The following is a 25,964-nucleotide window of genomic DNA, read 5'->3' as shown; positions in this document are numbered from 1 at the left end:
TAAAATAGCATGAAGTTTCCTCAATAAATTAAATATAGGGTCTACCATCTGATCCAGCAATACCACTTTTGGGTTTATATCCAAAGGAAAGGGAAATGAGGAAAATTAAAGGATCTTAAAGGAACAATGAAAATGTACATTTGTAGTTGGAATACTCTCCAGCTATTAAAGAAAATGAAATCCTGTTATTTGCAGCAACATGTGCGAAACTGTATAGAGTACTAAAGTGTAATAAGACAGACACAAAAAGTTAAGTACTGTATGATTTCATTCATATGGGGAACCTAAAAAATGTTGATCTAATAGAAATTAAGAATAGAATGGTGAATAGTAGAGGTGGGGAGGGATGGGGAAATGTTGATCCATGGGTACTAATCTACAGTTAGGAATGAAGCCTGGTATTTTACTGCTCAGTTGGGTGACCACAAATGGCAATAATGTACTGTAGATTCTAAAAGTCTGGAAAGAAGGATTGTGAGCATAAAAAATGATAAATGTTTGAGGACAGAAATATGTTTAACCTGATGTAAATATTGTACAGTGTACATATATGGAAAGTTACCATGGTAACTCAATAATATTTACAATTTTTGTTTTTATGAATCAGTTAAGATATAAATTAAAAAGCAAACAGAACTTCCTCAGAAAAGAAAAAAAAAACATTTGGCAGAGATGGTTGTGCCTCTTTACATTAAGAACCACCTAGTGGGAACAGCCCTAACATACCCGGAGAACTGAGAACTGAGTTCAGTAGCTTTCTATGAATGTTTCTGGAAGAGCAGAATTAAATTCTATGGGATAGAGTCACATGAGAACAGAAATTATAAGAATTTATCACAGAAAAATTGAAATAGGTGGTGATATTTTTCAGCAACATGAAAGATAGTAGCCTAAAAGTCATGCTGTTATCATGCTCCATTTTGTCTCCTTGTTCCAAGTGACACATATATTAAGGGTCCAGCTGCTTTACTCATATTTCTTTGTAATTCCCATTTTCTACTGTTCGTGTGCCAATGTTGTCTTATATACAATATCTAGTAAAATTAAACAGCACATGCTACCTGGTTTGTGCTTACTGGGGTGGGGTTTGGGATATCCCTCATTTGGGATCAGATGTGCCATTTACCAGCAATAGTCATGCCCAGCCAGGAGGCCAGGTATATGTACTGAATCCAGGCAGGAGGCCCAGTGATTAATAAAGGAGCCAGGTGCTCTTACTGTAAATTTCCTAACACATTAGGTATAATTTGGTGTCAAGAATAGTATCTAACTACAATCAATGAGGTTCACATAATCGGTTCATAGTCTTCATTTTCTTGACAGTGCACATTGTTATAAGTGCCATAATCCCTGAAGTATATATAGTGCTTGTCAGTTCACAACATTCCCATCTCTAGGAAACTAAGCTTGACTGACTTCCTTCAAGATTCTACCATCAAGAAGGAACAGAAACAGTATTCAAACTCAAATTTTCTGACTATAGATTTGGCTCTCTTTGCCCTGTGCCATGTTATAGCAGTGGCTTTCTTTGTTTTTGTTTTGTGGTTAAATCACATATGGTTGATTTTTCTACTGTTGTATATGGGGCTATACTTTCTCTGCTGGAACTGAGATTTTAACACTAGAATGAAATAATTTCTTCTGTTTTTGACATTTTAAAATATAGTATAGTTAGGATTTAAAAGACCATTTTGATTTGAGAAGCAAACAGGAGTGTTAAATTGAGTGGAAAATGTTTTGGGGAAATACTAATTACATTCTAAAAACTGTCAAAATACAAAAACAAAAATCCCAAACAAAATTTATCCTGTTTTTTTAAACTTACAGGTTTTAATGTGAAAAGCACCTAGCTAGTTTAAGTAAAAGATTCATTATACTTACCCTTGCATCCTCTGGGGTCTTGAAGTTAATTATTTTTCCAAACTCTTTGGCATGGAATACAGACTTCACCCGTTCCTATAAGCAGAATATGTAACTTTATTAAAAAGAAAATCCAGTTGTAAAAATACAAGAAAGAAATGCCAGACAAATTTATTACCCTATGTTTAAAGTGTCCATTTTACACAAATATGCACCTTTAAAAAGCCAAGAATGGATAACAAAGAAGAATCAAAGCAAACAGAAAAAAGGCTACATTCTCACATATCACTAAACCCAAGTTAAAAGGCTTATGGTGAGATTTCAATTGCTAAGGACATAAAAGGATGAGAAGGATGTCTATTATTTTTTCTTTTCAAATAATTCCTCATTTCTTGATATAAGGCTGTGCAACCTTGATTGAGTCCAGTTCAAAAATAATACACACATATATATGCACACATACATATACATACAAGTTATATAGTATGTGCATGTGTGTATGTATGTATGTACCTGTGACATTTTAAACCGGTCATGAAATAGGAATGCAGTTTAGAATCAAAGAAATAAGGTTAGATCCTAGATTATAATTCTCTACTGTTCACAACTCTTTTGGTATTGTTTGCTATTTGTTGGGGGAAACTGTTTAATAGCAGATATTAACCATTTGAGGGATAACTAAGAAAAGTGGTACTACTAAGGACCAGGATGGGTATTGTTATAAAAGAAGATGGGAGGTTTTACTGGTTTAGCAATACCTTTAAGTAATTAAAAAATCCACACAAATATAGAACCCAGAAGAAATCAGTTTCTTCTATCTAAAACAGAATAGCAATTTGCTGACACAGGTCTCAAAAAAAAAAAAAGGTGAAAAAGGAAGAAAATAGGAAATATAGGGAACTGTTATCTTTGGAAAGGAAAATAAGAGGAAAAAAGGAAATAAGGGGAACTGTTATCTTTGGAAAGGGAAAAAGACAAGAAACAAAACCAGGAAAGCCATGGTTTAGAGCAGAGGCTAATAGCCACCATCCATTATTTCATATTTAGTTGGGGTTCTATTCCTGCTTATGAAATAAGTAACTAGGAATGCTGTTGTCAATATAATAGCACAGAAAATAGAACTTTTTTTCCCGTGGCCTCCCCGTATCCCCTTCTTCAATTAAAGCCCAACTATCAGTTTTAGGAAAACCACACCAAGACCACAAGAACATTTATAAAAGAGGAAGAAACATTACAAAAATAAAGGTAACTGTTACAATGTATATTTTCAGTTCCAAGTTTTTTGAAAAAAATGTATTCAATATACCTTTGCTTCAATACGCAATCTTCTCCCATGAACAATGAAAGGCTCTTTGGTAAATTCATCAAAACTATACTGCCACTCACATGTAAGTTGTCCAAATGCTCCCTTTGTTACAAACAATACACCACTAAGGGAGGAGAAAAGAGGGGGCAAAGGGAAGAAAGCAAAGAATCCACTTTAAAAACAGAGGCACTTATATCTAGTAACAGAATACACATTCTCTTCAAGTGCACATAAACCATTTCTCCAGATAAACTACATTCTGGGTCATAAAAATTTTTTAATGAATTTAAAAGAACAAAAACCATAAAAGTATATTTTCAGATCATAATGGAACTAAATTAGAAAAATATCAGGAAGAGCTCAAGAATATTTCCAAATGCCCATAAATTAAGACATTTCTAAAATAACCCATGGAATTTCAAAGGAAATTAGAAAATATTTTGAACAGAATGAAAATATAATACAAATTTTTTGGGATGCAACTAAAGTGTGCTTAGTAGGAAATTTAAAGTATAACAAGAAAAACTAATATATTTATAAAGATAAATACATGAGAAATAAAAAATATTAGAAATAGAAACCATTTATAGAACCAATTACCAGCCAATAGTTTGGAGAACTTTCATATAATTAGCATTTTAGAATAAATATTTTATTGTATTACTAAGACTCCTGTAATACATTTCCCAGCATATATCAGAAAGAGACTTTTCTAACTACGTTAAACAAAATTGACATGCTGAGAGGCATTGGGTTTTTCACAGGCAAAATCAAGCCCTATTATCAATTTTAGAAGGAAATTTCAAAAAAGCCATCATCTTGGGTTTCATTTTTTTGTAACAGGGATTGAACCCAGGGGCATTTAACAACTGAACCACATCCCCAGTCCTTTTTATTTTTGAGATAGGGTCTCACTAAGTAGCTTAGGGATTTGCTAGGTTGCTGAGGCTGGCTTTGAACTTATGATCTTCCTGCCTCAGCCTCCCCAGATGTTGGGATTACAGGCATGTGTCACCACATGCTTTTCATTTTAATCAATTTTTGTTTTCCTATTTTGGGAGAAGAAATTAAGAAATGAAAATGCATTTAATAATTCTATTTAATCCTTTCTTCTGCAATTTCTCTTTCTGGTTGAAATATCAATTTTAGGTGTAACCAGAGTTTTCTTTTAAATAACTATACTTTCAATTTAAGGGAACAAGTTAAAGAAATAGCTAGCTTCTGGTGGAAATGCAGAAGGAGAAAGCTAATCTGGCTTTATGTCTCTCACCTCAGTCTTCTGCCTCTCATCCTCTCTTTCACCATTCCTGGATTATAGTGGCTGTTGGCACAAACTTAGTAGTGTTTGAGTACATGGCCAGCTGTGTCTACAGGCTGTGTCACTGAGTATTTTTGAAAGAACCCTTCCACTGTCTATAGTTCTATCTGAAGATGTCACTGTTGCCAGGAGTATCCACATATAATGCTCTCTACTTCCATTTGTGTATAAAATTGTGTGACTGGGTCTCTATATTATAATGAATAGATACAATCACAGTACTATTGACTTTTATGGTAACCTGAAATTGTGTACTTCTTCAGAGGGAGGGAAGTTGATCTCTGAGAGGATAGCTTTATAAAATTTCTGCATACAATAAACTGATTGAAGCAAATCCTCTAGAATCTAATTTAAAGTTATGTGTGGCTATTTACCTGTATATATGCACAAATCTAAACAGGAATTTATGTAATGTCTTAGGAACCAGTCTTTTAGAGAAAGAGAACCAGAGTTAGCAGGACTACATGGAACAAAAGATGTATAACAAGTGACTGTTAGTTAACCCATTATCTAATTACAATGGAGAAAGAAAGCAAGTTACCTTCTAGTTATCATAAACAAATCTGTTTTATTGATCATGACATGGGTAAAATATTTGTATTTTGCGAATCTTCCATTTTCCATTACCTAAAAAAAAGTGAGAGTGAGAAAATTGATAATGTTCCATAATATGTTATGATCCTCTAAAAATCATTTCTCAATGGAGGAAATAATTAATATATAAAAAATACACATATCAGAAAATTCAAACATTCAAAAAATTATTGCTGCTTCCTTTTTAAAAGTATTTGCTACACTGCTTTAAGATTTCTTGAATGCAGCAATGCCAATCTTTAAATTGTAGATTTTAAAAAATATTGTTGTTTAAATTCAATCTAATGAGGTATTAAACTGTTGTCATTTTATCTCAGAAAATATATTAACATTAGATTACATTTGTATAGAACATGTATAAAACTCATAAATGCATGCATCATATAAATAACTATTGGCCCCCACTTTGTCTCTTCCCTGGAAATTTCACCTGCTCTATAAAGATACTTTTCTTTGCCAATCTTAGAACTCATTAAAAAATGAGGAGCAGAGTTTCTAGACAAATAGGAGCCCTGAGGCCTATTTAGACTATGTAACAATCTTTAAATTTATTTTCAAGACTACTGAAAGATTGTCTATGTATTGTCTGTTAACCATTATTTGCTCCAGAAAATATGAACATAACCATAAAAATAATTTTTAAATTTGTTTTCAATGTAATTGGCTCTGATAATAATTACTTCCTCTATTTAAAACATACAGCAGGCTAGACTGTTTCGAAAGGTAAGCAATGTTAATTGTGATCATGATCCCTCAAAAAAGGCATGTTAAGAATTTAGGCAAAATGTTAGAAGTCTTCAAGAAATTCAAAAAGAAGATACAAGAGTTTAAAAAATTGTGTTTCTTGAAGTTGTATCTTTAAAAAAAACTACAAATATTTAGCTTAGAAGCTAAGATGTTATTTCATAATTGTCTTGATATAAAAGGTGGATAGAATGGTTTCACTTTTAATGGAGACAGAAATAAAAAACTGAAACAGCGTGATGAGGCATGGTTTTTTATGTAATGTCTTAGGAACCAGTCTTTTAGAGCAAGAGGACCAAGTGGAATAAGTTTCTAACTTAGAAGATCACAAAAAATTGAGAAAAAGTATCTACAAATAGGTAAGGCAATTAAACACAAATATATCAGAAATTAAAAGGGACAGAGGCACAGATTTAGAAGAAATTAATAAGTATTATTAACTTACAAATTATGCAAATAAATGTGAAAAATCAGGTGAAATGGGTCACATTTCAAGAAGATATAAATTAAGAGAAAGAAGCCTCAATTAGAGAGGCAGGGAAGAACTTATTTGCAGATGACAGTATATCTAGGAAGCCAAATACATAAAACCCAGTAATCAATTTGGAAATAGAAGGAAAAAATTATTCTTGTAAGATAAAAAAGATATTTATATGTATGTTTTTACAAACAATGTGCATAAGTTATGATAGAAGGTATAATACTTTCCTAAGGGGGATAAATGAATTTTTTAAAATGAAAATCCATGCCTTATTCATAAATGTAAAAATTCATTATAATAAAGATATTATTTACCCCCTTTCACATTTATACATAACACATATATACTTTTTCAAAGTGGTCCCAAGATGGTAATTTTTGGAGGATGGGGTGGAGGTAGAGGAGGGAAGATAAGTGACTGGACAAAATCATAATAAAATTTATGTAGAAAGAAAAATATAACATCAATTAAATTATAAAAAAAGAGAGTGAGAACAATACCCTAACATCATTAATATAACTTGTACAGCTGCAGTAATGAAACAGCTTGGTGCTGGTGAAAGTTTACACTGACATAACCAATAAAAAAATACAAATTACAGAAACTGACCAATATGCATATAGGATTTATAAAAATCTTTTTATCTGAATATAGAAATTTGTGACAGCAAACGCCTTTCAAATTAGTGGGTAAGAGCATGCATTATCTAATAAATAGTTTTAGACAACTTGCTGGCTAAAACTGGACCTATTTTTCTATATACTAAATCCTGCATGGGTCAATCAGGCAAGTATACAGAGGTCTATAAAAATACTATGAAAGTAACATTTTAATAATCTCCCAGCAGGAAAATCCCAAATAAAACTAAGATCATGAAATTTAATAAAAAAACTTTAAGAACATATAAACACTACTGAATGGCAAAACAATAAGCAAATAAGCAAAGAAATAAAAGAACAGGAAAATTTGGGAAAATGTTTGTTAATACAGACAGGTATTTCATAATCTAGAGAAGTCTACTGATTTAAATAAACCTATGAGAGAAAAATGGTAAACCAAGAGTAAACTATCTAAAGGATATGAATAGGTAGTTCAGGAAAAAAACAAAAAACAAACAAACAAAAAAACACAACAAACTGACCAATAAGGAGACTTAACTCAAAAAAAAGAAAATACAAATCAATTACAAGTTAGCAATTCCACTGATAGGATTTATCTTAACCAACAAGTGCCAAAATATACATATAAGATCTTCATAGCAATGTTGTGTTACAAGCAAAAAAATCTAAATGTTCATTAATGAGGGACTCAATAAATAAATTATGGGGCAGCCATACAATGGGAAATGTCATAATAAAGTCATAATAAAAAGACAGATTTCTGTGTACAGATACAGAAAAAGTTAGAAGATATATTAAATGAAAAGAAATTATATTACTGAACTGATTTATGGAGGAAATCGGTAGGGAAATGCATAAACATTAGACATTTCTGAAAGAGTACACACTGATCTGTTAACAGTATTTATCTCTGGGCTTGTTAAAGGCAATGGTGAGGAGAGAGTGAAGTTTTTATTAATAATAAATATATAATCCTTTTATTATGATTGTTTGTATTGAAATTAAACTACAAAATATTTGTTCTCTTTTGTTCTACATGGTCACTTTTTAAAATCAAGACTATAAATGTTGCTTTCCTCAAAGACACCACTCCTGACAGAAGACTCTCTATCCCCTTAAAAGATTATAATCTTCAAATAACCCAAAAGCCCTTGTTTCACTTCAAGCACCTAGCTTCTATTTCAATATTATGTTAAGTTTGGGCACTGCAGTTGACCCTACCTTTTATCACTTTTCATTTTCAAATCAAATCTAAGTTGTGTCTACCAGCAATTAAACCAATTTCAATAGTTACAATAGCATCTGGCATTTTTTTTAAAAACCTAAAAAAATAATTCATGCAATGCTTTCTGGAATTCATCCAAAATCTTAAATACAACACTTAAAAAAATTAACAGATGTTATGATCATAGTAATGTGCTTTGAAACATAATAAACTGGACCTTTTGTTATTAGAGTTGATATATTTGAATAAACATCAAATATAACTCATTGCACGGCAAAATGTTGCTGAAGTCTCTATTACTTGTGTGAAAATACAGCAATAATGGCATTATAAGCAGAATCCAAGAATCTGAAACTAAATCCATAGACGCATGGGAAAGATTGTGATAGCTTATCAGCCAAATCCACCTTCTGTCACATGGTAAGGAGTATACAAATGTCACACTTTTGGTCACAAATTTTCTGCCTAATTATTTGACTTTATAAACACATTATATATGAAAGATCTATACTTTTCCAAACATCATTATATATTTTTGAACCCTCCCCCCCTGAGAATTTTAGAGGAGTGGTATTGTTCATCCAAAACAATCTTTTCATTTATATCAAGAAAATGAGAATCTGGTGTTTAATCAATCCATGTAAATCTTCACAATGATCTCATGTGATTATTAATAATAAATATATAATCCTACAATTAAGTGACTTGGGTCAGTTGCAAAACTGAGCTCAGAACATTGGCTTCTTCACTTCTAATTCCAGTGCTTTTTGCTATACCATGATGTTTCCTCTTAAGGTGTCAGACACACTTCCCTCAAGGCACCTCAAGAATGTCTTTGATAATTCTAGAAGACGGTAGTTGTTGAATTTTTAAACTAGATCAACAGTATCCAATAAGTTTAGTGTTAATATCCTATATTCCTCTATCCCAAACAGATACTAGGTATGAAATGTTTCTATTAAAATAATTTGTGATACCATTTTAAAACAAATGAAGAATTAGCAAAATCAGGGTTAGAAATCACTATAAGGCCTTTGCATAAATATCAAGATTTGGCTGAAATATGAAGGGATTAACAATAGCCAGTACATTAGACATGTCAGTCTGCTTTATATGTTTTCGTGTTCAACGAAAAATATTTTTTGCCTTATTCATTAAAAGAATGTGTGATTTACCTATCATAAACTGGGAAACTTTCAAAAAGAAAGAAACATAATAATACAACAGAAGCTGCATTCATTACATATATTTGTCAAAATGTAGAGGTAAGAATTAAAATGATTATTGGTAAAAGAATCTCCCTGGCATTTTGAAAAGTATATATGGCACTTTATATAAATGAAGTGATACTTTAAATGTAAATAAATCCAATCAAATTAATCACACATTTAGACACACAAAGAGATTAGGAGCTTGATGATACTAGTGTCAGGGTTACTTTACTAATATCCACATTTTCTGTCAGATAAATCCCAATACATTAGAAAAAGAACATAAGTTAAAAAAGATAGTATCACAAACAACATTTCTAATACTTTCAAATCATCAAAATGTTATAAAATAGCAAAATTCTGAAAAAGCAAAGAAAAATATAAACATAGAAAAGCTTAAATCCCAAGCAATATAAAGTGTAAAATATAAATATATTTTCATTGGAAATATATTTTTAAAAACTAAGTGAAAATAAGAATACATAGTTTAGCAAAAACTATAAAATATGATTAATATCTGAAATTTCTGTAAGGGTCTCATAGTTTTTATAAAAAAATTTAAGACAACACCATGGGAGATTATAGGAAAATGAAATTCATCTAGATGAAAGATGAATTAACAATGAATGCTATCAAGTGATAAAATCTATTAGATAATAAGAAATACTTTTATAGATTGTTTAATTTTAATATTCAAGAGATGGGGAAAGAGGAAAGGTTTATAAATAGATTCTACTAAAAATGTGAACCATTTGTATAAACAACAAAATCCAAGGAATTACTTGAAAAATGGCAAGTGCTATCATTTTCAATTATTTAAGAATTGAACAAGTTGTTCAAAATAATCTATTTTTATGAAAAAAACCCAATAATTTCTGAAGAGTAATGTGCTCAAAGTTTAGGGATAAAAGATGTCTTAATATTTCAGTTCAAATTTGAGATTTCAGTGCCATGGCAAATAAAAGGGGGTATTCATTCAAGCTTCATAATTAAATATAGTTGAAATCAATTATTTTAAAACTCAATGATTTCATATATAACAGAATAAATGTAAACAAGAATGAAGAAGTGATATTTAGGCTACCCTGTAAAGCAAGTTGATTAAACAAAAAATCAAATCTGACCATGTCATCATTTTTGGAGAGGGATTATCCCTCCTATCTTCCTCTCCTCTCATATTAATGAGCTACCTTGATTGTCAGCCAAAGCATAGCTATAGGTTATATTGACAGCTTAGACCAGAAAGCTGAATATAACCCTTTGACATAAAATCAAAGGAAAGACATTATTATATATTATATATTGTTTTCAACTGGTATAATCAAAACAGCCTGGAGAAATGACAGAATTATGCTTGCAGAGTAACTGTGCACCAACAACATGAGATTTTCAATTAACCTACCCAATACATTCTAGAAGAACCAGAGTGGGTGCATCAGTAATAAGTTCATAGTTAAAACAATCTCACTCAGTTCCAGCAGAACCTCCAAGTGATCAACATTTATTGATCCATGACATTACATATACCTGAAAATAACATTTCTTTTAAAATATTGTATAATTAGGTGCAGTCCAAATCACTAAGAACTTACTGTTTACCAATTAATGTGCAGAAATTATCATGGTATTATAACTATTCTACTAACCTTGAAAGGAAACAAAAAGGATGAAATTTAATGATGCTTTTATCTTGACAAAGAGGAGACAAATGAGGAACATAGAATTTATATAATGGAGTTCAAAAACTAGCATAAACTGGTATTCATCTGGAACAATAAAAATACAATATAGTTCTTATTAGGCATAATATTAATAATTACATATATTATCTCATTTGTTTAAATCCTAACAACAATACCAAGATAGGTAGTACAATATTTCCATTTTACAATTTGGAACTGAAATCAGACAGGCATAAGAAAAGACTAAAAATCTAGTAAAAGAAAAAAACTAGAATTTGAGGCTAACTTAGTGTAAGAATTCAGACCCTGAGCCATAGGATATTGCTGTATCTTAAATATTTTTTTAATAAAAAAAAGCACAGAAAAACTATAGTCAGCCTTCTATATTTGTGGCTGCAGCATCAGTAGATTCAAATAACTATGGAACAAAAATTCTTTAAAAAAATTGTATCTGTATTGAATGTGTACAGACTTTTATTTTTGGTCACTACTCCCTCAGAATACAGTATGACAACTGTTTACATAGCACTTACATTATAGGTAATCCAGAGATACGTAAAGTGTTCAGAGGATATACTTAGGTTATATGTAACACTATGCTATTTTATAAGGGACTTGAGCATCAGATTTGGGTGTCCTTGGAGGTCTTGCAATCAATCTGCTACAGATTCCAAGGGACAAGTGTGTATATATTCTAGGAGATAGAGTAGAATTTCATTAACTGTTCGGTGGAATATGATTCAGATATCCCACAGCTCTTGCAATGTTTCAACTTTCATGTAATGTCAGGATCCTCTTTGGAGATGAGTCATATCTTATGTGTTTTTTGATTCTTACAATTTCTTACAGCTTGCATCTATCACCTACACAACCAACAGGAATAAAATTGTGAAGATTTTCACATTACAGAGTTGGCCTCTAATGGGTAATGTTTTATCCCCAATTATCCTAACAATAAATATAATCACTAGAATTAAGCTTGTGAAGGATGAGTAGAAATCTTGATTACTCAACTCCAAACTGGAAGCCTAATATCTTGAAAAATGTATGATACATAACTAACAAGAATTCAATAAAGACTTCTAGAGTTAAGGAATGTATGGATGGCATTAATTTTTTATATGTATTCATATAAACTATTCTCCCATATCAAGCCAGCAAACATCCACTCATATATATGTAATTATACATTTTATTCCTTTGCCAATTTGAATTTTAATTCAAAGTAGCCTGGCAACGTATTCCAGCAAGGTTAACTTCCACAAAACAGCTAGCCTCCCATATTTGTATTCCAACACTGCATCTTCAAGAGATCTCTAACATACACAACCACCTCTACTTGAAGTACCACAAAAATAACTAAATGCATTTTTCTCTGTAACATTTCCCCATTTTTCTCTACAATATTTCCATAGGGTTTTTTACAGGTAAATTTTCACTGAAAAATTGCCATTAAGACAGTTTATCAGAATTATCATCAGAAGTGCCTAAGATATCAATATTATTTAAATTTATAAGACAAACAAAAACCAAAAAACATGGTGCTTCCTTTCATAGGTGACATTAAATTTTTTTAGATAAATGAGAGACGCCCATGAAAATGAATTACTTAATTCAGCAAACGAACATTATCCTTTCACTGGACATTTAGCCAGTAACAACAAAAATCCTAACTCATTCAAAGTCTAGAATTCTAACAACTACTTTTAGCATGCACTTGCACACACATATACACACACATTTACGGATGAGTTTTATTAAACTCAGCTTATGCTGAGAATTTCTGAGTTTATCCAAAGAAACTAGGGAGAAATTACTAGGCAGACCTCCAACAAGCCAATAGAGAAGTCATGAGTTAAGCAAGCCTGGGGTGAGAATTTAGTACCTTTAGCTTAATAAGACTGGAAGACCTTCTAAACTAATATTATGAGTTTTAGCTCTATTTACTCCCTTGGTAAAAAGAGGGTACGACCCAAATGGATCTTAGATCTGAGTTCAATTTAAAAGAATATTTTAAAACGTTAAAGTGTACTCAAATTCAATTATAACAGTATTTTTCTTTCCTTAATATGTTTAGCAATTTAACAAATGCAATGAGAACAAACTTTTAAAAGTTTTAGAAATGAAATTGGTCTCATTCAAGTCACAGAATTAAAGAGACATTCATTTAAAACTTCTGATAGAGTAAACCTAAACCTTCCCTAGGTAGAACCATTACCTCCAGAGAAGATATAATTAATTTCAGTCTTATTCAAAAATTATTTTTACATAACACTGGAAGTTTGGAGTGGGGTTCCATTGGTCCAAAATAAACATTGTGGGACATACCCCTATCAAATGTTTAAAACTCTGGGCCTTACAAAATGATATGACAAGTACTCCTCCAAGAGATTTTTGGTAATCTAATAAATAAATTCTGAGAATTCCATCAAAGGATAGGTAATTTCTTTTCCCATGGGATTTGCTTTATCTGAGGTACTAAGACTTCTAATTAGCCTGGGTAACAAAATTTGGCTCTCTTCAATTTTCTTGTTCCATTCAGAAGTATCCTTCTGGAGAGGAAGAGTTACAAAATGAAGAGTAAGATCCATTAAGCCTTGTCTCCTAGTTCTTGTCCACTTACTCAAAATTTCAGATGAAGCCAGAAGAAGACTGTTCAGCACTACTATGGTGATCTGACTGCTATTTTAAGCCCTTTTTTCCCGATTAGTTGTAATTCTCATCCTGAAGTAAAAGGAAAGACTACGACGGCTGAAGGTGGTTATCTTCCAAATGTTATTAAGGCAGTGTTTGAAGCTAATTACAAACATCTGTAATTTCTGAAAGAAAAGAAATATACAACAAACAAAAACAGCCTCCCTTCTAGAACTTATATAATGGCCATTATAATATTTTTGTAAAGGATTCAAAGACAACACAGATAAAAATCAAAAAGTACCTGAAATGGTGAAGAATATACCTCCATGGTACAACTTGGTTTTCAATATTCATAAACAATGGATATATATTCCCATATCCATTGTTTATGAATATTGAAATACACACACACATATATATATGTATATGTATATATATACACACATACACATACACATACAAATTTATTTTTTAAGGGGAAGAAATATTTTTAAAAAAGGAAATTCAAAAAGGTAAAATGTTCAATGAAAAAGAAAAAAGCTTCTACATCAGATACACAAGTAAAGAAAAGATTCTGGCCATTCATGTGCTTCAGCAATGAAAACTAAGCTTCTCTACATTAGGGATAATACTATGAGTGGGATTTTTTTTTTCTCAATCTTTAAAAGGTAATAAGTTGGTTTCTAACATCATGTTAAATGAAATAAGCCAGTCTTAGAAAGTCAGAGGTCACATGTTTTCTCTCATATATGGAAGAAAAAAGGGGGAAAAATGGGATCTCACAAAACAAAAGGGAGACCAGTAAAGTAGAGGAAGGGGATATTGAAGGAAGATGTGGGGGGAAGGAAAAGGGAAGTAGTTAGGAATAAAACCGACCAAATTACATTTTATGCAGGTATGAATATATCACAATGAATCCCACTATTATGTATAATTATAATGCATCAATTAAAATGTTAAAAAATAAAAACAAAGTGGTGATTCATATATTTGGATCAGAACTGAGTGAATAAATTTATAAGAAAATTTCATAAATGGTAGAGACAAAGGCTTTTGAAAATTTTCAACAGTTTCTTATACTTCTCTTAAATGAGCATACTTTTAGAAATTTATATAAGTCCATATTTTACTGAATATATTAAAAAAATCCTTGCAGGATTTAAGGTACTTAACAGGTTGTTGAGAAATGATAATTGATAATTGAAAAATATAATAAGCTCAAGACAAAATTACAGACATATGAATATGTAGCTAAATCTGACTATTCTGTTTTAAAAACACAAATATCTATAATATTTTGAATGTTTACAAATTTGAGGATCTCTAAAATCCTGAGAAATGATATAATGCCACTTAGTAGAAATCTTTTACTGTTTCACTGCTTAGAAAATGTATATACAATGAACAAAGTTACATTAGAAGCCAGTTTTACAGAATTATTAAATGTGTTTTTGAACTAATGTTTGGAGATACATTGTTGCTATATTTACTGGTTGGTATGGAATAAGTGCTGAAATAGATTCATCCTATTGAAAGATAATAATGAACACAAAAATGTTCTATCTATGCAAATCATTAATTATTCTAATTCTCAAATACAGACCTATTTGAAACCATGTTTTATTCTTTGATTCAGGCTTTTCTATACTACTTTATACTCAGGCATTCATCTGTTGAAATTAAAGATTAATAGTTTAAATATTTTAATTGATCTTCATTTACCCCAAAGGAGCTAGAACTAATGAATTAAACTGATTTTAAAAATTTACCCATCATAATCATTTGATCTAAATTAATAATACACTTAATATCATTTTACTTAACCTCATGGGACCTGTAATATTTTGAGGTCATTATAAATTCATTTGAAAGGAAATTTAATAGTTTATAATTTAAATTTTTTCTTTTCTATAAAAGAAAAAAGCTAAAGCTTGAAGATGGTCCTCTTCCCATCACCAAAGCAAAGTTTAATGCAAAATTTCATTATAGGATTTAAATGAGACAAAGCAATAGCTATTATATCAGTCGTTTTCTTCTGTATATATGACCTTGAGATATAAATACATTAACATGTTTTTCATATGAATATTAATATCTTAGTCACAGATCTACAATGACTCCAGCTGTACATTTTAATAACACAAAATTGCATAAATAAGTGGTCTGAACAATTTCAAAAGCTAAAATTTATAAAATTCTGATTAAATTGAAATTTATTTTGACTTGTTTTATAAGGAATACTTCAAGTGAGCAATATTATTCTGAGCTTACATCTGATTTATCTATATCCAACGTGAGTGCTAATTGGATATAGATAAATCAGATGTAAGCTCAGAATAATATTTAAATTCATTTACACTCTTAAACACCTTGGTTATTCATTCATGATCATGGGTGTGCACTATTTCAGGATTTTCACAGCTTTTTTCCTGCCATTTTTCAAATGTTATTCAAGAGTCAGGGAGACAGTGAAAATGAATCCCTCATGGTAATCACTTTCTTAAGGAAGAATTTTCTTCCTGTTTACTACACATAAGCAATGATTATGTAGAAATTAGAGTATTCATAAAGTTAAAGGATATGAAAGGTATAGTATTATATAATCAATGTTCAAAAACAGCTTTCTCACTAGACTTTCATTGTAGATTCCATTTTAAAGTTCTAATTAATTATACAGCCATTAATAAACAAAAGAACTATTCACCTGATTAGAATCTCAAAGGGGAGCTTAATTCCTACATATATGATGAGGAAAAAGACATTTTTGTCCAGTCATATATCTCCATCAATAAAACACAGGTATAGAACAATTTTTAGTGTTCAATTTTTCTCCAATAAATCTGCATTTTTTTTTACAATACTGGAAATCCAGTTTTAATCTTTTGTCTAACAAGCTTGAAAAGATTATTTCATTGTGCCAGAAAAACAAAAAGAGAAAAGGGCACAGGGACAAGAGGTGGGAGGGAAAGGGAGAGAGAAGGGAAATTGCATGGAAATGGAAGAAGACCCTCATCGTTATACAAAATTACATATAAGAGGAAGTGAGGGGAAAGGGGAAAAAAAACAAGGGAGAGAAATGAATTACAGTAGATGGGATAGAGAGAGAAGATGGGAGGGGAGTGGGGATAGTAGAGGATAGGAAAGGCAGCAGGATACAACAGACACTAGTATGGCAGTATGTAAAAATGTAGATGTGTAACCGATGTGATTCTGCAATCTGTATACAGGGAAAAAATGGGAGTTCATAACCCACTTGAATCAAATGTATGAAATATGATATGTCAAGAGCTATGTAATGTTTTGAACAACTAATAATAAAAAATTTTAATATTAAAGAATATATTTTACTGCTTTTTCTGGAGGGGGTACTAGGGATTGAACCCAGGAATGTTTAACCACTGAGCCACATCCCCAGCCCTTTTTATATTTTGTATTTGAGACAGGGTCTCACTAAGTTGCTCAGGGCCTTGCTAAATTCCTGAGTCTGGCCTTGAATTTGCAATCCTTCTGCCTCAGCCTCATGAGCAGTATGATTACGGGTGGATACCACCATGCCCACTCATATTTTGCTTGTAAGGGCTAAAAATTAAAGAATGATAAAAGAAGACCACATCAGTGAAATGTGCTAGTTACTATAACACTGTTTAAAATCTTACTGCCGGAGAGATTTTAAATAAATGTAATTCTAATTCCAATTTCTTTTCATTAAAATGACAAGTTGTTACTGAAATAAACAGAACTTTTTCCAGATATATTAATAATAAATAAAAGTCTATTAAGGTCATCTTTATGAAATGATATCAAAAAACTTAAGTATCACAGACCAACCACAGGAAACTCAGTAAAAATGTCTTGAAAAACAATAGTTTTATAAAGCTGAAATGTAAGAAACCAATGAAGGCATTTCTAGGCTTTTCTTTCCTACAATATATATAATAATAGCTTATGGTCTATCTGTTTCTAGTAGAGAAAGTTTTTGTGATTTTGGCCAAGGGTGAGAGAGTAGTAACAAATAGAAATTGATGCCAGTACTATTTTAATGGTCATTATTTTTATTTTCTTACTCCAAAAAGATAAGAGTACTACTATGATATCAACAATAAATTCTTTGATATATGTATATGCCTTAGTCTTAGTAGGTATACCTTTGATTTTATTTTAATTTAAACGAATGCTATACAGGTAGAAATGTCAGAAGAGCCAATTATTTTTTACTGCTCCTCTTTTACTTTTGAAAAGCACATTATTTTAAAATCTAGAGTAGTTATTTTCAAAGAATGTAAAGAATGCAGGTTCATAGAAATAAAAGTTTGTTTGATAAACTTAAGAATTAAAAAAAAAAAACCTCAGAAATAATGTGTTGAAACAAACCAAAAGTTAAACAGTTAAGGGAATTAGCTTGTATGATCTAATATAAGCTTAATTTAAACAAAGTGCTTTAGCATATAGAAATCTTCCTCTGTTGATCCAAAAGCACAGCAGTCATGGGGATTAAAACTTATGATACTAATAATTAGTCACCTTTTAGTAGTCCCCCCCATTAGTACATCTAATTATTAGTACATCTGATAAACTAGGGAACTAGAACAATAGAATTAAATTTATCTAAGTTGAAATTCCAAAAATACCTTTAGAAAACAAAACATAAAAAGAATTTGTTTCTAAATCTTTCAGAAACACAGGCAAAATTCCCCTATATTATCCAGAAAAATATATGTTTATTATAAATATCTTACTAATAATTCTGAATTTATAAAATTTTATAATATATAGTAAATAGATATGTAAATTAATAAGCAAGTATAATGACTTTAAAAACCAACTTTGTTCATTATTTCACAAAAATTCACAATAAAACAATAGAAAGTGAACCAAATAAAATAGTATTTTTCATTCTTAGATTATAAATTATTCATTAACATTCCATGGCAAATCAGATATATTTAAACCTATTGCTTTGGAATAGAACAACAAATTCACACAGCTTCAAAAGTAAAGTATGTTTATTATTATTAAAAGAAATTTGACAAAAAGTACCTTTAAAATGATAAATAAATCTAAAAACATTGAATGACCATTACTATTTTTTCTCTTTTTTCACACAACGCTATTACATTACATCCCAGAAAATTTACATAGAACAATAAAAAGAAGGCATTGTGCTAACAAATGTAAGTGGATAATTAAAATTAGTGAACATTAAAAGCTATATTTAAGTCTAACTTTAAATCTTAAGGACAAACTTTTTAATACAAAAGCAATGAAGTGGATAAAAGAAAATCTACAATATGGAATGCGCCCTACTTTGGATGTAAAATACATTTTTCTCTGTGCTTAAGATAATCCAATTATATATTGCTTTATCATGATATTCAGAAAAACATTGGAAAGGAAATAAAAGTTTTTTAACTCCCTAAAAGTGGACACATAGACGTTATGATAGCAGTCATACAAAACACACTAATGAAACATTCCAAGTTAAAAGATAAAGAACATGTGAATGTTAACAATTTAGATCTGACTAATCATCATTATCCTTCTCCTCCTCCTCATCACTACTGCTACTGAGAGTCAAAATCCATCCCCTGTAGAACTGAATTTTCTGAAAGCATGGTAAAGGAAAAAAGAAGCACAGAGGTTAGTTAATTATGGCAAATTTCTTGGAAAACATGTAAAAAATATGAAATGCTAAAGGAGTTAAAATAATTTAAAGCAGATTTTTATGGCTGTGATTCAGGTTGCAATCATGGATATAACATTCCATAACTTAATAGGCCTAAGATAAAACTGTGTTGACTTTTATACCCTCCATGTATAAAATGGTTTTATGATATCAATAAGGTATTCTATGAATATATTAGAATTATTCTATGTCTCTAGTAGATGTAGGAATTGACTACTAGGAAGCACTATAATAATATGCTGCTTTCTAGATGGAAAATTACTCAATAAAAGTATTTTATATTTAATTATTAAATATGGGCAAATATAAATTAGTGAACAAAGAGCACCTTTTTAAGAAAAAGAAACATTTTAAAGTATCAAATTTTTTCAAAGGCTCTGTCATTAAATCATTTAGATGAAACCTAAGCAGATGAGGTTTTAAATCTAGTTTAAATCATCCAATTATTTTCCACAGCACTAGTATTCATATATTTTAACTCACTCACTAATAATATAGTAGTTTCCATTTAAAAAAAAAATCACTACTATTGCTAGAACAACCACCTACTTCTTAACACCTGTAAGAGAATAATACTAATTGTAAACATATTAAGGTAGCTGGAGAATTCTTATAGGTATTTTCAGCTTATACTGTATTTAACTCTCTTGCTAAACAGTAAGTTCTGAGTTTTTAGTCCCTGAAATAGCTCTTGTAGTAATAAATGCTAAGACTGGAGTATTAAAAATAATATGCATCTCTGGAAGTACTTAGAAAATCATGCCTTTAAATCCCAGAGTTTAGAACTTCATAAAACAATTAGTAAAGGCATGGAAATAAGTTACTTGTCATTTAAATCGTCAATTTCTCAACCATGAGAAATTTTTGATAACTCAGTTTTTTTATATATTATAATCTGTTCCATTATAATAATGAGAATTGTATATTTCTAAATTCTCACTACTCATTCTTATTTCCTAGGAAATTTTTAATAATAGTTTTGTTAGAAGTATTTTTAGTTTTTTAAAAGGTGATTTGAAAACTACTCAACTTTTAATCTAGTAAAATGCTAATAACATTTTGTTTGTGCTCTGACAAGATAAGTCAGGAATTGAGTAGAAATGTTAAACAGTGTTAGCCAATGTCATTTTTGCAACTATCTATCTTCAAAGAATGAAACAATGTCAATGTAGAGATTTCACAATAAGTCCTTAGAGCACAAGCTTTCAACAGACTGCAAATATTGTGACACTTTAAGGAACAATTTAAAATCACAGCATAATATCACTTCACTAAATAGTGTACATTAACTCTGTGGTTATATTTTAATATACTAGGCAGCAGGCTCAGAGAAAAATGGATATGTACATTTTGTGCAATATTATATATTCTACATGAAGTAGGTAAAATATTAAAGTTTTAAATCTTTACCCTGGTTATTTTAAATATGACAATATTTAAAATATCAAAGCTATAAAGAAGTGCCATATATTCATTATTACTGTAAGTATTTTTGAATCCGTATAATGTAATAACTACTGGTATGTTTTCAAGCAAATGATTTAATTTAGTATTCCACATCTAAACCACAGAAACAACTTTAGATTGGTATAGCTTAGTATGATCACCATGTTACTTACACCAAAATCCAGATAACAATGTCTGACTTATCAAGTAAGAAATTGTCTGAACAGATAAAATATTCTACCTTCCAAATATCTAGTGTTTCAGAAGCTAACCTCCCTTACTAAAAGATACTGGCTAGCACGTGAACTACACATCAAATCTTCCAAGGTTTTACACAGACTACACTAGGAACAACAACATCAACAAAAACAAAAAACAACAACCACCAAAAAAAAAAAAAAAAACCCAGGAAGATGATCATGGCCATCTGAACGTCTTCAAAAGTAAATCACAAGAACCCATGAATAATCTACAGTGGCAGTGTTCCTGAGTTTTGTTTTTATTTATTTTCAATTAGAGATAAGGATTACTTATATCTGGTATAAAAGCTAGTAGTGGTTTAATTAACTGAAGGAAGTATCCTAAATAGAAGTGGTCTAACTGGCTAAATATGTACCACATGCTATGAGGATAAATAAGGCACACTGGCTTTGAATAAATGTAGCAAATCCAGTGCAGAGCTAAGAATATATAAAAAGATTAGATTCACTAAAATTGTATTAAAAAGTTACCAATACAAAAGCTTTTCTTTATGTTCAAAATACTGAAACAGCTGTATGTAGTTTGTAATTTTAAGACTAAAATCTACTGTTGGCTTTCACTTGCAAAGTCATGCATTAATTGTTTTCATATCAAACTTTTTGATGCCTGTAAAAAAGAAAAAAAAATCTTATAGTAAATAAATGTATTTTAAAGCCTAAGTAAATATAAAACACTTAAAAAAGGAATTAATCAAAATTGATCAAAGTCCAGATAATCTAATATATATTTATAGCATCATATAGGTACTTAAAAAAAGATCTAGCTTTACTAATTTAATTTTAATTTATAAGACATTTCTTCACTTACCTGTAACATTTGATTTCCAGTACCATCCCTCAACCTGTAAGGTCTGATAACTCCATCTTCATTAAAGAACCGAGGAGGTCGTAGACTCTCCACTTCATAAGATTCTGTAGCTCTAGAGGAAAAAAATATAAATGAAAAAGTTATTTTAAAAAAAAACCTTGTAAAACACTATAAAATGTAAATACTAAAAAAAATCTTCTTTCAGATAAAATAAAAACACCACATCACTTTTCCATTTTTAAATTTGCTTATATGATATAATGTAAATTCTCTAGAAAAAATATAAAACTATAAAAAAGTTTGTTAATAGGTTCTCTTGAGATAAAAATCAGAGCATTTGTTTCCCTTTAATACCTTTGGTTTCCTCCAGTACAATTCTAATTATAAGTGTGGATTTCAGGCCCCCTTTTTTCTCTTTTTGGTACTCAACCACTGAGCCACATCCCTAGCCCCCAGCCCCACCCCCCTTTTTTTATTTTGAGAAAGAGCCTTGCTAAGCTGCTTAGGGCCATGATAAGTTGCTGAGGCTCGCTTTAAAAGTGCAATTCTCCTGTCTCAGCCTCCTGAATTCCTGGGATTATAGGCATGCACCACTGTGCCCTAATCAAGACAAGGAAATTCATTTCTACTTTTAGTGTGATAATAGTTCTTTTTTAAATTTTTGTTGATTTTGAACATCTTGAATGCACAATGAATTTTAAACAAGAATTTCTTTTCTACTCATTGTTGTGATCATATGGCCTATCTCCATTAAACTTATGGTGTTAACAATCACATGACATGATTTTCTAAAGTTTGAATACTTGCCTATTTGGGCTTAATGTACATGGGCTTAATGTTTGTTATCTTAAACAATGATACAGACTGATAAATTGGCCAATTAAAAGCAGAATAGATAAAACAAAAACCAAACAAAAATGATCCAACTAAATAAACATTGTCCAAAGAGATTCACTTTAAAATCAAAGCTACAAAGGTAGAAGTAGAAAGATGTAACAAAGAATGTCATGTGAATAGTACCTAAAAGAGAGAACTGAAGTGGCTATATTAAAACCAGAAGAAAAAAAAAACAGCATTAAATAAAAAAAATTCTCATTATATGCACAGAAGAGTCCTTCAATACATGAAGCAAAACACTGAAAGAATTTAAGAGAAAAGATAATCTAACAGTTCAACATTTAAATACCCTAATTTCAATAATGAATAGCAACTGGACAACATGAGTAAGGAAACAGAAAATTCGAACAACACTATAAACCACCTAGACCTGACATATCTGTAGAACTTTCAACCCAACAATAGCACAATACCTATTCTTCCCAAAGCCTCATGGAACATTCTACCAGATGGACAGACAATATTTCAAGGATGTGAAATATGTCTCAAAAAATATAAAAGTACTAAAAAGACACAAGTATATTTTCTAACTACATGGAATAAAGATAAAATCTGTATAAAAAAAGAAATTTAGGAAACTAAATAAAATTGGAAATTAAATAACAAGTCTTAAGTAATGAAAGATCAAAGAAGAAATCACAAGGGAAATTCACTACTTTGACATGAATGAAAACAAAACATAACATACCAAAACTTAGGATGAACAGCAAAAAGAGAGTTCAGAAGGAAATTTATAAATGGGAATGCCTATTAAAAAAGAAGATTTAGGGCTGGGGTTGTGGCTCAGTGGTAGAGTGCTCGCCTAGCATGCACAAGGCGCTGGGTTTGCTCTTCAGCACCACATAAATATAAAGAGATTGTGCTCACCTAAAACGTAAAAATAAAATACTTAAAAAAAAAAGAAGATTTAGAGTCAACACTTAACTCTTTTAAGAAACTAGGAAAAGAAAAGCAAACTAGATCCAAACCTAGCAGAAGGAAGAAAATAAAAGAGCAGAGCAGCTGGGTACAGTGGCATACACCTGCAATAACAGCAATTCGGGAGGCTGAAGCAGGAGGATCACAAATTTGAGACCAACCTTAGCTACTTAAAGAGGCCCTAAGCAGTTCAGGGAGACCTTGTTTCAAAATAAAAAGTAAAAGGGCTGGGGATGTAGTTCATTAGTGACATGGCCCTAGGTTCAATCCCCAGTACCAAAAGAAAAAAAAGGGGTTGGGGGAGGCAGAGATAAAGAATAAGATAAACAATTTTTTGAAAAGACCAAAAAAAAAAAAAAAAAAGACTAAAACACAAAGCACTAGGTAGAAAGGAAGATTCAAATGACTAATACCAGGAATGAAAGAGAGAATACTGCTACTAATTTTACAGAGATAAAAATACTATGAATAAGTGTAAATTAACAAATTAGACAATCTAGATTAATCAGACAATTCCTAGAAAGATAAAAACTTTTGAAAGTGACTTAAGAAACAATCTGAGAATTAATAATTTAAAAATTTACCAGAAATAAAAGTTAGAGCCAATGGTTTCACTGATAAATTTTAACATGTGTTTAAAGAAAAATTAACATCAATATATTACAAATTCTTCTAAAATTGTCTGTGAGGACAGTATTTCCCAAATATCAAAACCAGGTAAAAACAGTACAAGAAAACTACAGAACAATATCCCTCATGAATATACAAAAATACTATGAAATGAAATCCAGCAAAATATGAAAAGGATTAGAAATCATGATGAAGTGAATTTATTGCAAGTATGTAATACTGGTTCAACATATGAATCATTACTAAAATAGATCATATTAATAAAGGTAAAACAGTATCATCTCAATAAATGCAGAAAAAGCACGTAATAAAATCTAACATCATTCCATAATAAATACACTTGACTAGAATATAAGGGAATTTCCTCAACCATCATGATAAAGTATGCCTATGAAAAACCCAGCGTTAACACCATAATTTTTGATGAAAGTCTGAAAGGTTTCTCTACAAGCTCAGGAGTAAACAGGAATGTCTGCTCTTAGAATGTCTAGTCAACACTGTACTAAAGGTTCCACTGAGTGCAATTAGGTAAGAAAATGTAACAATATGATATCCATAACTAAGCCAATCAAAGAAGAAATAGATAATTTGGACTTTATCAAACATTTAGTAATGTTAAAAGACAACACACAAATAGGAGAAAATAGGGTTGAGTTTCCAGAATATATAAACAACTCTTACAACCCAAAAAGAAACACCCAATCCATTTAAAAAAAACAGAAAAAAGGGATTAGAACAGAGAGTTCTTTAGAAAAGATATACAAATGACCAATAAGCACATGAATGATGACAGACATCATTAGTCATTAAAGATATGCAAATCAAAGCCTTAATGAGATACCTCTTCATACCTAATATGTTAGGTATTTTAAAAAAAGAATAAAAAGGAAGATTATAAGTGTTAGAAAAAAATGTGGTGAAATTATAAATTTACTTTGCCTTTAAGGATGTAAGATAGTATAATTACTATAGAAAAGTCTGGCAGATCTTCAAAAAGTTAAATATAGAGCAGTCGTATATTTTTTAAAAAATTTTAAATTTGTTCTAATTAGTTATAAATGATAGTAGAAGGCATTTTACCACATCGTACATAAACGGAGTATATCTTCTCATTCTTCTGGTTGTACATGATGTAGAGTTATACAGGTTGTACAATCATATATGCACATAGGGTAATAATGTCTGATTCATTCTACTATCATTCCTACCCCCACAACCCCTCCCTTCGTTTTACTCCCCTGTGTCTAGTCCAAAGTACCTCTATCCCACCCTGCCTTTATTGGGAATTAGCATCCACATATATTAGGGAAAACATTTGGCCTTTGGTTCTTTGGGATTGGCTTATTTCACTTAGTGTGCTATCCTCCAGCTATAATCATTTACCTACAAATGCCATAATTTCATTTTTCTTTAAGGCTGAGTAATATTCCATTATGTATATATACACCACAGTTTCTTTATCCATTCATCTGTTAAAAGGCACCTAGATTGGTTCCATAGTTTAGAGAAGCAGCCATATTGACCTAGTAATTCCACTTCTAAAACATAGGTCCACACAAATACTTGTACATGAATTTTCTTAGTGGCATTATATATATATATATATATATATATATATATATATATATATATACACATATATAT

At 30.5% G+C, this 25,964-nt stretch overlaps 1 protein-coding gene across 1 annotated transcript in view; it reads right to left on the bottom strand.

The window, feature by feature from the left end:
* Vps13a (vacuolar protein sorting 13 homolog A) overlaps positions 1 to 25,964 on the bottom strand; it is a 236,593-nt gene that overhangs the window by 30,683 nt on the left and 179,946 nt on the right. The window contains 4 exon segments of the mRNA XM_048806784.1: positions 1,882 to 1,956; positions 3,167 to 3,290; positions 5,026 to 5,111; positions 21,876 to 21,987. Coding sequence (XP_048662741.1) covers positions 1,882 to 1,956; positions 3,167 to 3,290; positions 5,026 to 5,111; positions 21,876 to 21,987 — 397 coding nt within the window.

The sequence above is a fragment of the Marmota marmota genome, unplaced genomic scaffold (genome assembly GCF_001458135.2).
Source record: "Marmota marmota marmota unplaced genomic scaffold, marMar, whole genome shotgun sequence".
Taxonomy (NCBI): Eukaryota; Metazoa; Chordata; class Mammalia; order Rodentia; family Sciuridae; genus Marmota; species Marmota marmota.
Note: the sequence above shows the minus strand (reverse complement) of the source record. Positions and strands in the feature narration are given on the sequence as shown.